This window comes from Condylura cristata, unplaced genomic scaffold (assembly GCF_000260355.1).
Source record: "Condylura cristata isolate star-nosed mole 26May11 unplaced genomic scaffold, ConCri1.0 scaffold00023, whole genome shotgun sequence".
Taxonomy (NCBI): Eukaryota; Metazoa; Chordata; class Mammalia; order Eulipotyphla; family Talpidae; genus Condylura; species Condylura cristata.
Window position 1 is genome coordinate 17,203,675 of NW_004567124.1, and position 15,499 is coordinate 17,219,173.

The 15,499-nt window shown below is 44.0% G+C and overlaps 1 protein-coding gene across 1 annotated transcript in view; it reads left to right on the forward strand.

Moving 5' to 3' along the window:
* Positions 1-15,499, forward strand: part of MYO5C (myosin VC) — an 87,558-nt gene that overhangs the window by 19,143 nt on the left and 52,916 nt on the right. The window contains exons 7-10 of the mRNA XM_004687782.1: positions 408-489; positions 1,873-1,980; positions 9,361-9,467; positions 11,971-12,236. Of these exons, the coding sequence (XP_004687839.1) occupies positions 408-489; positions 1,873-1,980; positions 9,361-9,467; positions 11,971-12,236 (563 nt within the window). The remainder of the gene's footprint in view (positions 1-407; positions 490-1,872; positions 1,981-9,360; positions 9,468-11,970; positions 12,237-15,499) is intronic.

Consider the following 15,499-nt stretch of genomic DNA (forward strand, 5'->3'; position numbering starts at 1 on the left):
AGTTTAAGTGAAAGACTCTGTCAGTAAAATGGAGAACGTTCTCATTGCTTCAGCCTAGAAGAACAGTAACATCAAACCTTACATTTTCTTACAAATTTCAAGAAGCAAAAATTGTTATTCCTGTTTTGTAGAATGTTTTCATTTAATCACATTTTCTTGGGGTCAGTATTTGGAAGGGATATTTGGCCTCCATTTGCCTCTCTGGCAGACAATTCTGTTCATGAGCCAGCAGAGGGAACAGCTTAGCTCTCCTGGTATAGCAACCACAGCAGAGAATACACATAAAAATTTCAGTTCCAGGGCAGCAGCATTGTCAACCCAGATTAATCACTTAATCTGCTGAAAACCTGACATCTTCACTTGTGAAGGGTTGGTTTAACTTTCGGACTTTTTTTTTTGCTTTACAGTCAGAAAATGAACGAAATTACCATATTTTCTATCAACTTTGTGCATCTGCACAGCAGTCGGAATTTAAACATCTTAAACTAGGTACGTGATGCATGGTGTGTGGGAAAGTCTCTTCTGCATAGGGATCTAAACTACAGGTGAAGGTCTCCTGATATGTCATTTTTTAAAAAAGTATTCTGTTCAGAAATACAAGATCCTCAGGTTTGGGAGCTGGATTGATGCCTGTAACTAAGGAGATAGCTAGGCTCAGGGTCCAGAGAAAGGGGAAGCTTCAGCTCCAGCTTTGAGTTTCCCAAAGCCCATTGTGTAATTGTGGTCATCCAGCTGGACTCCCTGAGTCAAGCTTCCTGGGTACCTGAATGTACTGCTCTGAACAGCACTTTTTATCCAAACCTCCTTGGATAGTCATTTTTCTGACTTGTGTGATATAGTTGCCTGTCTCCTGAAATATAATTGAACTTTTTTGATGCCTTAAGCTCATTATTATTTTAGCCATAATTAATTATACTTCAGGGATGGTCTTTGGTGCCAGTGGCCAGGCTCCTGTGACCCTGTACCTCTCCCTTCTCAGTCTTTCCAACAGCGCTGATAAATAGAAAAGTCAGCGGTAACTTCTTATGTATTGGAGTTGAAAACACATTCCCTTATCTTGGAGAAGTTAACTTGTATTCATGGAATCTAATTCACTTTCACACGATAATAATATCCATGCCTTGTCTGCCAAACAGAACGTAAATGGCAAACAGGAGAACTCTCTGCAGGGTCACTTAACAATTCAAATATTGTATGTACACATGGTCAACATCTTGATTGTAGTGATTTATTTAAGGGTATACCATGTGTCAAACTCAAATTGTACATTTTATTTTTAAAAAAGATATATTTATTTATGCATACAGAACTGGGGTACAGGCAAGAGGTGCAGAGGCAGTAAGAGGATTCACCAGAGAGAGTGGGGAGCAGAACAGGCAGATGGAGAAAGTACACTGCTGAGGGGAGCAGCAGGCGAGACAGGAAAGGTCTACTGTGCCATGTGGGTCAGCTCTGGGGCTGTGGATTGAACTGACACTAAGCTGCTGTGGCTAGCTTGCAGTGGTGTGTCCTAACCCACTGCACCACCAAGAAGGGCTCTCATATTGTACATTTTAAATGTATACAGTTCACTATAAAGTCAGTGAACCTCAGTGAAAACCATGTAATATTTATTTGTCCTGTGAACAAAAACCATGAACTTTAGAGTCAGTCCTGTATTTAAATTATTGTAATCAGCTGTAGGATCTTCAGTAAGTTACTTGGCTATGGTATCTGCATCATAGAACCTAAGGAATGAATGGAAGAAAATTGTAACATGGAATAAATGGAAGAAAAGTGTAATGTGCTTAATATAACATAGTATGAACTTCCTTTCTCCTTCTATTGTCTAAAGTTATGTGTCACAGACATAACACAAACTTTTGATTTCAGGGAGTGCAGAAGAGTTTAATTACACGAGAATGGGTGGCAGCACTGTCATTGAGGGTGTGGATGACAAAGCTGACATGATGGAGACTCAGAGGACCTTCACGCTGCTGGGTAAGTGGAAATACCATCTCCCAGTTGTGGCCATTTTCTCTTGGGGTGTTGGGGGGGAAAGGCAGAGAAGCCCAGCATGTGTGCATTCTGAAGACTCCTAATAAATTTTTGCTTCAGGATGAGCCATTCAGAACATACTTGGATGCCAAGTGGTTGAGGCTGTTCTTTTTTCTTAAATCATCTGGAAATAAATTCCTCTTCTCTAAGGATCACTGGTCACTATGAGAAAAAAGCTCTCAAGCTCTTTGGGGCTGACTGCAGTGAGAACTGGTAGAACAGAGGTTCAGATCATCCTGTTATGTATTGTTGACCCTACTTGTCCTTCACAGGTACTCTGAAAAATAGCACATGCTTATGAGGAGTTTGAGATGTGTCAGGCACATCCTCAGCAATTTATTATGTTCATGTAAGCTTTATAACCACTGTAGAAGGTATCCACAGCACTTCCCCTTTTTACAATGGGGAAATGAAGGTACAGAGGCAGCAACCGATTTTCCCAGGTATGTGGCTAGGCAGAAGTGGAATTTTCACTTATGGCCTTACACCATCCCCTTTTTGTATGGAAAACCAAATCTTCTGTTGTGAGGATGCTCACAACAAGTGAACTAGGTCCTCTCCCCAGTGTTTCTCCACCTTAACATTCCCCCATGTGGAGCTTGTATTTGGAAAGATGGTCTAACAAACAGTAGTTGTGAGTCAAAAATATCTCATTTTGTGTTAGTCTACATATGTAATTGTCTGTAAAGCTTCTGTTCAGTGTGGGACCACAGGACATTTTTACAGCTTACAGAAAAGATGCATCTCAGGCCTAGTTGTTTGCATTGTTGACTGTATTTGGTGGCCTGGTTGACTATATTTGAATGCAATGGGCAAAGAATATGAGGTTCAGTGTATCAGAGTAATAGGCAAGATGAACACAATTGGGGATGGGTCCTAAACACAATTATTACCCAATTCTGTACCCACGTCAAGAAGGGCAATTTAAATATTTTATAATAATGCGATAAACACTTTTAACACCGATTAACATTTTCTTAAGATAATTATAGTTTCAATCTGTGTGTAATGTTCACTGTTTGGACGGAACATGGTGTGTGGGAAAGGATTGGCAGCTTCACTCTAGCAAGGCCCCTGGGGACTTCAGTCCACGTGCCCTATCCTTCCTTCCACCTCTACTCGTCTGAAAACTTCCTTATCCACCAGACTTGCTGACAGCTAGTAAGAAAATGTATGTGAAAGCCCCTGGCACAGGGGGTGCACATAGCTTGCTAAATATTACTGCCTGCTTCTCTCTCTCTGTATATACTTCCTTTTGTCCAAACCCTAACCACTCTTTGAGCAAAGATACCTCCTTTTCTATGAAATCTTTCCTAATTATTAGAGATCAGCAGCAACTATTTTTCCACTCTGCCACACAAATTAAAAGATTTTTCATAAATGTCCACATACCAACAATGCCCGGACTAGGGTGGAGTAGCCTGGATGCCTAGCTTTCCTTACCTTGGGCCCTGCTCTGCACAGCAGGCCTTAATGTCTTCCCAAGTTTCATGGGAAGATGGAAGTTGTGGAAGTCCCATGACTTTTAAGGATTTTAACTGTCCATTGTGCTGTGTGAACAGTCAAGATACAGAAGCAACCTAAATGTTCACAGATGAATGGATGAGGAAATGATGATACACATAGACATTATACACACACACACACACACACACACACACAGTGAAATACTACTCAGCCCTAAAAAAGAAGGAAATTGTGTCATTTACAACAAAATGGATAGAATGTGAGGAGATTATACTAAATGGAAAAAGTCAGGAAAAGAAAAACAAACACCCTAAGAGTTATATATAGAATATAAAGAAACAAAGCAAATGAACAAAGAAACCAAAGTTAAGAAAACTCTCAGATACAGAGAACATATTAGTGATTATTCAGGGAAGGAAGTGAAGAGGTAAGTAAAATGAGTGAAGGGGCTAATTGTATAGTGATGGATGAACTCTGGTCTTTTGGTGAGGAACATGATGTACAGTGTCAAATTATAAGGCTGTATAACTGAAGGCTATGTGACATTACATGCCAGTGTTTCTTCAATAAAAATATGTTTTTTAGAAAGTCTACAAATATGCCATATATATCATAATATGCAGTGTTAATAATAGAGAACTAAGTATGGGGTATATAGGAATTATCTGCATTATGTTTGTAATTTTTCTGTAAATCTAAAACTATTCAAAGATAAAAATTTTTAACAAGAGAACTATCTCAGTCAGTGATATCACGGCTGGCAGAACTCCAAGAACAGGTAGGCATCTGCTTGCTTTCCACCATGCTTATTATCTAAAGACGCCAGTCTGATGACTCTGCTTTACTCTGGCCATTCCTCAAGGTTTGGTACTTTGTTATCTGTTGTCTTGTTCTTGCTCCAACTTTTTTTTCTGTCTAAATATTGGTCTAGGGCCTCAAATATCAGTTTCCCCATGTATACACTGGGCAGTAGTGAAAATATTTAGTTGTTTGAATCATCTGTTGCTGTCCTCCAAAACTTAGTGGTTTAAATTGACTGGTTATTATTAGCTCAGTGATTCTGGGTTGACTAAGCTCAGCTGGGCACCTCGCTCTTTGGAGACTGTCACATGTTGGTGTCAGGGCTGGGTCCACTGAAGTTTCTTCTCTCTCCTGGCTGGGTAGGTTGGAACTACTGCGGCTGGGTGGGTGAACAGCTTTGTTTCCCTTCATGAGAGCATCCTCACAGCCCGCTGGACTCAGGGTGGCTGGACTGTGAGTGCTGTGGCTAGCTGTCCTCGGCTCCAGTCCCAGCAATCTCAGGTAGACTCTGCAGTCCTGTTTATGAGGCAGCCCAGAAGTAATGCAGCACCACTACTATTGCTATGTGCTAATGGTCAAAAGCAAATCAGAGCAGCAGCTCAGACTCGACTATGGGGGCAGGGAAGGGGTTGTTATTACGCAGGGCACAGACACTGGGGCATGGGGTATCTTTTGATAGTAACTGCACAGTAGCTATTAGGGAAGTTGTGGGGATTAAGAGATTAACATCTAAAGTGGTCTCAAAACCGTGGCATGCGTCATCAGTGTGAGATGACTGTATATCCAGTGAAAGTGTGACTTCATTGCATGAATCAGTAAAAAATGTCCTAGACCTGGCATCAACAGAATCCAGCCTGTTTTGTAAATAAAAGTTTATTGGAATGCAAATGCACTCCTTGGTATACATATTGTCCATGGTTGTTTACACACACCCATGGTATAGCTGAGGAATGGTTCCGCAGGTCATAGGCACAGAGCCCTTTCCCTAGGTCAACCATCCCATGACTAGTTGATGAGCTCCTTAGAGTTTCTCCTTAGTCTAAACATAGAAGTCTTCTGATGATCCCAGGACTGGCCAACGAGAAGTTTAAGGGGGCTTCAGAGGTTCACTAACTATGGTGGAGTGGATCCATGCATGGACCTAAATGGCCCCATCGGGACCTTGAGGTTATCATCCTCCTGCAACCCTTACCATCCGTGGTCTAATGCTGCTTGTTGCTGTCATGGGCTGAACATCTGCACGCTCCAACACACCAGCCACAAGTGACCATTTACACTGCACTTAAATAAAAGTTAAAAATTCATTTCTTCACTTACACTCAGCATGTTTGAAGTGCACATAACCACGTGTGGCAAACAGATGCCCTATTGTAGAGCACACAGATCCTTTGCTACTGCAGCGTTCTCTCCAACAGTGCATCCCATACACTGCGAATACCTTGTTTGCACTGCTTGTTCCATGGTCTGTGTCCTTTTTGTGTATGTCTCTGTGTGTTAGCTTTCTTAGGTGGAGTTCCCCTCCAGGCCAGATTGCCTAACTGGAATGTTATACAGGTTTACAACACATGAACACTTCACCTTTTAAAAAATGTAATGCTATATAAGGATTTGGTTGATTTGCCCATTGTTGTGCTTTGTTATGGAGATAGCATGGAGAAATGGGCAGTGTTAGCAGGGAGGTGGTGAAGTTCAAGTGCAGGTCCTGCACAGTCGGGGCAGCCTGCTCTGGCTTCCTGGCATGGGCCTGCCAGGGGACTTCTGTGGTTAGACACACTGGGACCAGTTCGTTGGGTCTTCTGACCGAGGTCACTGGCATTAAACTGCTTGGGCGCTACCCACATGATGTGACCTTGGGCTAAAAGTTCCCTTGCCCCTCTATGTCTTAGTTTCTCATTTTGTAAACTGGAACAATATTAGGGCTAACTTCATAGAACTGCTGTAACATGAGATGAGACAATATGTGAACATTACTAGGCATCATGCCTAACACAGAGGTTCCCTCACTTTCTCTCTTAGCCTCAGGTTACCCCCAAAAGGAGCATAAGAGGATGGACTTTGATGACATGTTCCTTGTTCTTCTGCTGACACCCCCATTTTATTAAACCTATTATGCTTCCCTGACCATCTTGTCGGGGACTCTTTGTTTCCCAATCACGGATTATTGAGGGGCAGAACAGGCAGGGTCTCAAGGTGAGAGATTCCTAAAAAAAAGGTGGAGATTCCTAAAAAAGGGGGAAAAGGAAAAAAAGGGGAAAGGGGAGTGAGGAAGACACAGGAATCGGAGTTGGGTGCAAGTCTTCCTGTTCTGCTGTCAGCAGAAGTTTATACATTTTAGGCAATTAACATATGAATTGGGCTGAGAGATTACAATCTTTTTTTTCTAAGAACAGTTTAGGGTCATATTATCCTTCAGCTACGATTATAACATTTATTATTCTTAAAATCAATCTATTAAAGTAAGGATAGTTACATAAATTCATAAAATTTTAAGGCTAATATTGTTATATTTACTATAGTGTTGACTGGCTAAAATAAAGTCCCTTTAAACCTTTGATGCTACTTAATGATCTTCATTCTTTTTTCTTTTTTTTAAGATTTATTTATTTGTGCAGACAGAACTGGGGTACAGGCCAGAGGCTCAGGGGCGGTGAAGGCGGGAAGCAGAACAGGCAGATCGAACTCATGCAGAAGTGGCTTTAGATTCTCAGTGCTATGCTTTAACCCGCTGCGCCACCAGGGAGGGCCTGATTTTCATTCTTATTGAGACATCTTAGAGGGTAAAGTCAAGTCAAGGGCTAGGGTGGAGATTGGGCTGGAGATGTGAACGGGGATAGGGTGAGGTCTCGGGCCAAGGAGAAGTTGTGAAAGAGGATAAAGTAAGGTCAAAGACTAGGCTGGGGGAGTTTCCTGGTAGATAAATCACTAAGGGAGATAGTAAGATTCTCATTTAAAGACTGAGCAATACAAGCTTAAGTAAGAGAGTAGAGTGATAAGATTTGGGTTCTGGTCCGGGCAGTAAAATTATTTTTTAGCATGTTCTAGTACTGCCTTGTCTTACAATATTGGTTTTGTTATAATTGTTTTTATTAACCAGCCAGTTGTAGTATTTTTTGCTTTCTAGAGGAATTTCCTGTCTTGGGCAGTGCTTGCTCACCTGAGCCAGGCAGCGCCTTATGAGGCTAAGGCAATCTGGTTGTAAGCTGATGGTTGCTTAGAATATTTTGATATTACAAAAAAGGGAGGTCATAACATAAGTTAGCGTGGAAATTCTGATTTTTCAGAGCACTTCTGTCTCTATCCAGAATATGTCAGTCGATAGAGATTGCATAGCTTATGTCACCATCTAGATTTCACAGACAGAATACCCTGGAAACAGACAGATCACTCCAGGACCCCAGGCTCAAAGAACTTGACCACTATGCTTTTCCTTTGAAATCTAAATGAGGCCAGTGGTGCTTTTGAGTGCTCTTGTCTCACTGTGGGTAATTGCTTCACAGCGATCTTCAGTTCTTTCTTTCACATCATTGCTTGGGAGTTGTTATTCCACTCTTGCCAATTCTGGAATGCGTGGAGTGGTCATGTGATTCCGTTATGGAACACAGAGAGTGGGAGTGCCAGAACGAAGGTTCCCAGATTGTATTTTTAGTTGCTTTCCCTCTTCACTCACCTGTCATTTATCAGGTGGAGGTTATTTCTGCTAGAGGCACCTATCCTTCAACTGGAGGTGTTAGTTGCAAATAGAAAAGCAGCTAATGCCTGGACTCAGAGGGCACTGGAGTCTTTCATAAACTTTTGTTGAAATCTTTTGTAACTTTGACTTTTTGCTTAATCTTTGAAGTGTAACAGAATTTCTAGGCTTTGAAATTGCTTAAGAACATAACTTGCTGCTGTTGAAATACTGCAGGCTTCCTGGAGGAGAAGGGTGGGTACCCACAGCAGCTCTTACCTGACATTTTGGGCCTGCTGTTGGGAAGGAGTGGGAGTTTTCAGGGTTCTATTCAGTGTCCATCTGGTGCAGACCAGGAAGCATGGATGCCCCGCCTGCCCAAGTCTATCTCTGGGCTCCTTCCTTAACTTTCTGCTGCGTCATTAATAGCCACTGGTGCTGCCTCCTCCCCACCACGCCACCCCGCACAGGGACACTGACCCTGCTTACAGCTGGCAGGTTCTCTGGTATGACCTATAGCAGTTGGACACAGCCCTTTTTAGAGCTTGTTTGGTTTATTTTTGGCTCCAGAAAATGTGCTAAAGCTCTTACGAGGACTGAAAATTTCACATTCATTTATATTCTGCCTGTTTTAGTCAGGATCCCAGAAGGACACATGGGCTCCCTCAAGTCAGGAGAAATGGAGAGGGGATTATTTAGGAAGGGGCCAACAACAAAGATGTGGGTGGATCATGGGAGCTATGAGGGGCCCCAGGGAGCCGGGGGCCACAGCAGAGTGGTTCACTCCCCTCTCCTCAGGCATAGGGCTGCCTCAAGGAGGGCTGGGGAGTCATCAGCACAGCCAGCTTGAGGCAACATGGCAGGGAAAGAGACAAAGATGACAAGCCCAACCCCTCTATCCTGCTCTCTGACCTCTTCCAGGAGGCCAGGGGAGCTCATCACCTCAGTTCTTACAGGTCAGGCTTCTAAGCAGAGAGAGGGGTCAGAGCTGGAGGGGCGAAGGGAATCTATCTGCAAAGACCAATATATATATATATAACAACAAACATACTAAAAATAAAGAATCACATAGACTAACAAAGCTGATTTTCCCAGGAACTTGACGTGAAGCGGTATTCACATGTTAATTTTTGTGTTGAACTAACTAGCAGTCTTGGCAAAAGGGAAAACCTCATGGTTTGTACAGATCACATTATGTGTTGACACAAGTCAAACTGAAAAAAAAAATACTGAACCAGGTTCTCCCTAAAGTCCATGCTACACTACCTTCCTAGCTGTTGGTGATGATGGCACCAGAGTATCTTTTAAGAACCTGGGTGCTTATCTTACAGGGACTAAGCAAGAGAAGAAATGCAGTATTCTTAATTTAGGAACATTTCTGTTTCCAGGTTTCAAGAAGGATTTCCAGATGGATGTTTTTAAGATCCTGGCAGCTATCCTACATCTGGGCAACGTGCAGATCATGGCAGTGGGCAGTGAGAGGTCCACAATTAGTGTAAGAATCATCTTTGTTTCCCCCTTCCTGTGTCGGGAGGATCACAGGATTGTCTCATATTAGCCTGCCTCTGCATTTTAGCATCTGGGTTACTGGGGAGACCAGTTTAACAGGAACAAGGAAACAAGCATTTCTCTTGGTGCCCTCAGAGAGTAAAGTTCATTACCCTTATGACAATAGAGGAGAAGGAATGTATTCTCCATTTGTTTTTCTTTTAATCAGGGTGTATGAATTGAGCACCTACTATGTGCCAGGGGCTGTGTTAACTCTGGGGAAACAGAAAAAAACGAAAGAGGTCCTTCCTCAAGCTTATGACGTAGGGAAGAAAAGAGGAAGGGAGACAATAGACAAATATAAGCTCTGGCATCTGGTCATGTCTGTTAAAAAGGAAAATAAGGCAGCCTAGGGGGGTGGAGCGAGGTGGTGCCTTTTGTTTAGGGCAGCAGAGACAGCCCTTCTGATACGCGACGGTGGGAAGAGGCCTGAAGGACATGAGGAAGTGAATCATGCCTCTATCTGAGAACATTCTAAGTAGAGTGAGCCGCAGGAGGTGTTGCTGGAGAAAAGTTGGTGCAGGGATGAGCGTGTGAAAGGAGGTGGTAGGTGAGGACAGAACATTTGTGGGTATGGGTGGAGGGAGTATCTCAGGGCCTAGGGCAGTTTTAAGCAGAAAGGATAAGCCCTTACCTCCTGACACCTACTTAAATCAAACACTGTTGGTTCTGATTTCGCCTTTGGAAATATATTTACATGTAAATTCTATGGTAAATGATCACAGGATAAGTTTCTGTGTGCTCTTCTGTAAAAGTGTATGAGTAGTGACTCTCATTAGAGGTAGGTGTTTGGCTATTGTCATTAATGTCTCCATAAAGAAGAATATAACACATAGTAAAAAATGTATCTACAAGATGCAAAATGTTCTACCTTGAACAGTTGTGTTAGCATGTCTCCCTTAGCAAGCTTAGATTGTCATAACAAAATACCAAAGACTGTGTGTCTGAATAAGTCTGTCTTCTCTTAGTCCTAGAGACTGAGAGTCTGAGGTCAAAATGTCAGTATGGTCGGGTTCCTATTGAGGCCCCTCTTTCTGGCAGGCATGGCCACCTTCTTGCTATGTGGGAATGACTGAGAATGTGATCTCTGGTCTCTTACTCTTCTTATGGGGATGCTAACCCCATTATGGGGGCACAACCTCTCCTGAACCTAGTTATTCCCTAAGACCCCACCTCCAGATAACATCACATAGGGCGAAGACTTCAGCATGTGAATTTGGGGGGAAACAGTCACTAACACTGTTGATTTTCATGTCCCCCAAACAACTGATGGGAACAACTGATAATTTTGGACAACCCATGGTTCTGGGCTCCTGAAGTGCCTAGCCCTGCCAGAGAGCAACGAGGCTGCTTAGGCATCTGGGGTCCCATCTCTCTGCCAAGTGACAAGGACCCCACATGTGAGACAAATGGGAGTATCTTCTCTGCTGGTCAGTGGGGCAGCCCTTGTGCCCACCCAGGAGAGAAGCAAGAGGCACTTTGTATGTTTATGAAAGTCCTCCACCACAGCCCTGGTGAAGCTCATGTAGTCAAGGGACTTCCAGCAGTTCTTGGTGACACTAAGGGCAGGGCCACACAGAAAATCCTGCACATGCAGGAGGGTCAGGGGAGTGCTCCTTTGGACAGGGGTCTGAATATGCGGGAGAGGAAAGACAGAGGCTTCATGTGGGGTGGCGGGAGGATTGCTTCTTTGCCTTAATCACAACTGATACTCTTGGCCAGCATGAAAATTCTAGTGGTGTTATAGGGCAACCAATCTGAACTGGGTTGCCTGTCTGTGGTCCTCACCTGTGCACTTAAAATTCAACTGTATTGCAGGCACACACAAAAAGGATCAATAATGGGTTTATTTATAAGGGGAAAGGAAACGAACAACCCTGGGAAAGAGAGAGAGAGAAAAATAAGTTAACTAGAATATCCTACCAGTTTTGCTGACTTGGACTCCAATAGCACACTGAAAGCTCATCAAGAGCCAAGCAACCAGCCACGCAGCCCAGAGAGAAAGCGCCTCAACATGGCTTCTCTCTATATATCAAAAAAATAAGTCCCAAAATGCCTGCTTAGTTCCACCCTTGGGTCCTTGCAGTTTTCCCCTTGGTATTGCTGGGATTTGTAGTTTCAGTGACTGGAGTAGGGGGTGGAGTAGTAGTTTCAATAACTGGAGTAGGGGGTGGAGTCCACAAAACTCTGCAGAGTTCCTTCAGGACGGCCTTTCCCCCTAAAAGGGAGATACAGCCAATATCACCTGGCCTCCCGGCCAGTGCTCTGCCAGGGACCAGAAGCAGGCTCAGGACCACTGGCTGCCCCAGTTTTACTCCCAGACCTGACTGTCTCGTGAATCCTGCTCATTCTCATGCCCCAGTTCACCCTCACACAGGCCCAGTGCTGGGTGGGCTGCTGCTGGTGTAGATGACTGGGCAGCCTGACGGAGCCTGTGCTTGCTTTTGAAGGAGGATGACAACCACCTGCAAGTGTTCTGTGAGCTCCTGGGCCTGGAGAGAGACAAAGTGGCCCAGTGGCTGTGCAATCGCAAAATTGTCACAGCCTCAGATATGGTGGTGAAGCCCATGACCAAGCCCCAGGCTGCCAATGCCAGGGACGCACTGGCTAAGAAGATCTATACGCACTTGTTTGACTTCATCGTGGAGAGAATTAACCAAGCATTGCAGTTTTCAGGCAAGCAGCACACTTTTATTGGTGTCTTGGACATTTATGGGTAAGAGTCTCCCTGTGAGCCTGTGTTTCCTTATTTAAATGTCTCATGCTGTTTATCTTATTTTTATCATTAGGTTCCGGTTTCTCCTTTAAATCTCACATGAGTAGATGTAGAGATTAAGTACAGTCTCCTGGGCTCATGTGTCTTTTATTTAAAGCATAGTAAATAAATACTAAATTAATAATGGCCAGCGTCAACAGCTCCCAGTGTGGTACATGCTAAGCTGACTGCTTTTTGTGCCCTTTCTTGCTGACTCTCAAATCTAGCCTCAATTCAGAGGTAATTTTTACATATAGAATTAGATGCATAAAGTATACATAATTTCCATATATGTGACACAAATCTTATATGTTATATATCATATATACAAACATATAAGATGTATATCTTAATTGATATGTTATATACACACACATATATCTAAACCTGCAAATAGAATTATCCCTATTTTAGAGCTTAAACAACCACACAGCTTAGACCCGGTATAACGTGTTTCTGGTGGTTCTGCTGGTGAAAACCCTGGGACAGTGAGGCTCACACCCACTACTTCCCTCCAACACCCCACCAGTGCAGAGCCCTGAAAAATGGCATCACAGAAGGGCTGTACCTTACTCAAGTCACAAAGCCAGAGAAGGGCTCAAACCAGACTTCATATCAACCAGCTGCTTCCTGCCTCAAACCTTACTTAGATAAGAAAGATTGTTTATTTGTGCCAGTCCTCTGAGAAATCTGATACTCTTGTGGAGGAGGGATCCATGAACCAAAGTTCCTACTCTTCCTTCATCTCTTTGCCTAGTCCTGCTTTTCTAAACCCCAGGCCCAAACCCTGACCAAAGCAGCTGATAGAATAGCCAGAGTAAGCAAGCAGTGCCTGGCTTTTGTTTGTTGACAACTGGCTTCAAAACCCCACACACCCCCCCACTCCCAGGACAGACCCTGCCCTCAGAGGGAGAAGGGGAAGATTGCCCTGTGAAAGGCATCATAGAATATTCCACCCAGGTTGGGGGTGGGTCCCCCACACGTGTGAGCAACTCGACCTTTCCTCCCCATACAGAGGGTCCCTAAGTGGGCCCTGTAGCCCTGCTGGGATGTCTGCCGCCAGAGGGAGGGAGGGGCAGGGACTGCTCAGGGATGCAGGTGAACTTTTACCCAGGTAAGGCGAATTGACTGTTTAATATGGATAGTGCCTGAGGGAGTCACTTTGTTTAGTTTAGGTTCTAAGTTAATACACATGACTACCTATTAATAGTACATGTCAACAGCTATAAAATATTGATACATCACTGGGATAGTCTAGTAAATTATTTACCTTGACTTGCTCTAAAAAGGATTCAAATAGGAATGAAAACTTAGACTTTTAGAAAGGAATAGTCCTCACCAATAGCCTCTTTTATGATGGTAAAAATACATGATGGTTACATTATTCTCTGTTCCTTTCTGTGCTTTAAAGATGTCTTTCAAATAAATAGTTCTTTGTTTTAGGAATATATTATTTCACTCATTCAACAAATATTTATATTCTAGGCAATTGTTGGGTGTGGTTGGTCAATAGAGCAGACATATGGCCCTTGCCTTCTTGGGATTTAAATTTTAGTGAGGGAGGCAGGTAGATAATGAGAGGTTGGGGGATTCCTGTGACTGGAACTGGCAGATGATGTGCTGGAGGTCAGGGGAAGGAGAGAGGCAAGGGGTGGTGAGTGCAGGCAGCAGGGAGTGAGTGATCTGCGGTGGGGTCAACCTACCGTCACTGGTCTCATCATAAGGAATTTTTTGGCTAAGTGGGAAAAAGCTGAGATAGAAGTATAATAAATTCATAAAAACATGTTAGAGTCTATTTAAATTTTTAACTTCAAAATTAAATTCCCCTTCAGAACTTATAAAAGTGACGTGCTCCTGGCTCTCCCTGGTGGTGCAATGGGTTAAAGCACCGCATTGTGAAGCTCTGTGAAGCCACTGCAGCATGAGTTCAATCCCCAGCCAGGGAGCTGACCCACATGGCATGGCAGACCTCTCCTGACCCGCCTGCTGCTCCCCTCAGCTTTGTACTTTGTCAATCTGCCTGTTCTGCTCCCCACTTTGTCTCTGGTGAATCCTCTCACCGACCACACCTGTGGCCTGTACCTCAGTAAGCATAAATAAAAAATCTTAAAAAAAAAAAAAAAAAGTAACATGCTTCCTGCCACCCATGAATGAATGGCACCCCTCCAAAAAACCAATCCCCTCTTTTAGTAACAGTGCTACCACCTGGGAGACTCCTGTTATGCACATTGTGAGTAATCCTAGCCCATGTACACGCTGCAGCTTTTGAGGGACTGAGCCTAGTTTGACCTGGAAACAAGCCAGCCCCCCAGGAAAAGTCATCATTGAGAGGAACCCCAGTAGAAAGGGCAAAGCCTGAGGTTTCAGCTCAGACTCAGACCCACTGGATGGCTGCTGTTCTCCACCCAGTCGGGGGTTTATGTTCTCTGGACCCAGTGTTAGAAAGGCCTGGGGGTCAGAACCCAGGACTGATGCTCAAAAAGTCACAGAACCTCCCAAACCTCAGTGTTTGCCTCTAGAAGGTGAGGCCTCTCTCACAGGGCTGCTGTGGAAGAAATTGTGAGGGCATTTTAAGAACCATATGCATAGTTCACATATGAAGATTTGTTATCGCTAACATGCTCCTGACATTTTAAGTAGTAAATTTAGGTCTTCCGTGGGCTTTGAACTTCAGCTCTGGCTATCCTTTCTCGGGAAGGGGACAGGGTTGGTAAAGGGCAGGAAAAATGATCATTATGTTTGATGTCTGGTTCTTGCTCTAGAAATCCCTCCCTTTGGGCAAGCTGGGGGCTGCAGAGCATAATGAACCCCTTTTGATTCTCCCCCAAGTCCAGCGCTGGCCCATCTCCAATGTCTAGACAGGCTCTGAGCCTCCCTGTATGCACGTGGAGTGAGGCTGTCAGAGCTGTGTGGGTCCTGCTCTGTTGTGTCACCCTGGGCTGCCGAGGGGACAGGACAGGCACTTAACCTGCATGGAAATTCTGAACTGAGCCAAACAGGTCCATTCAAGTGAGATGCCCAGGGAACCTGTGGTTGGGGGTGGCAGGAAGTTCTCAGGATGAGACTGAAAGCCCAGGCCTTAGGGGAACGGAGCAGGGGCCAGGCTGCGTGAAAGCCCACTTGCTTCTCTGGCTCCACTGACCCTCACTAGTCACATTGGGGCACTGTGGCCTCCACCTAGGTAGGATCAGGTTCAATGAGCTCAGGCACTCCAGCAGTAATAC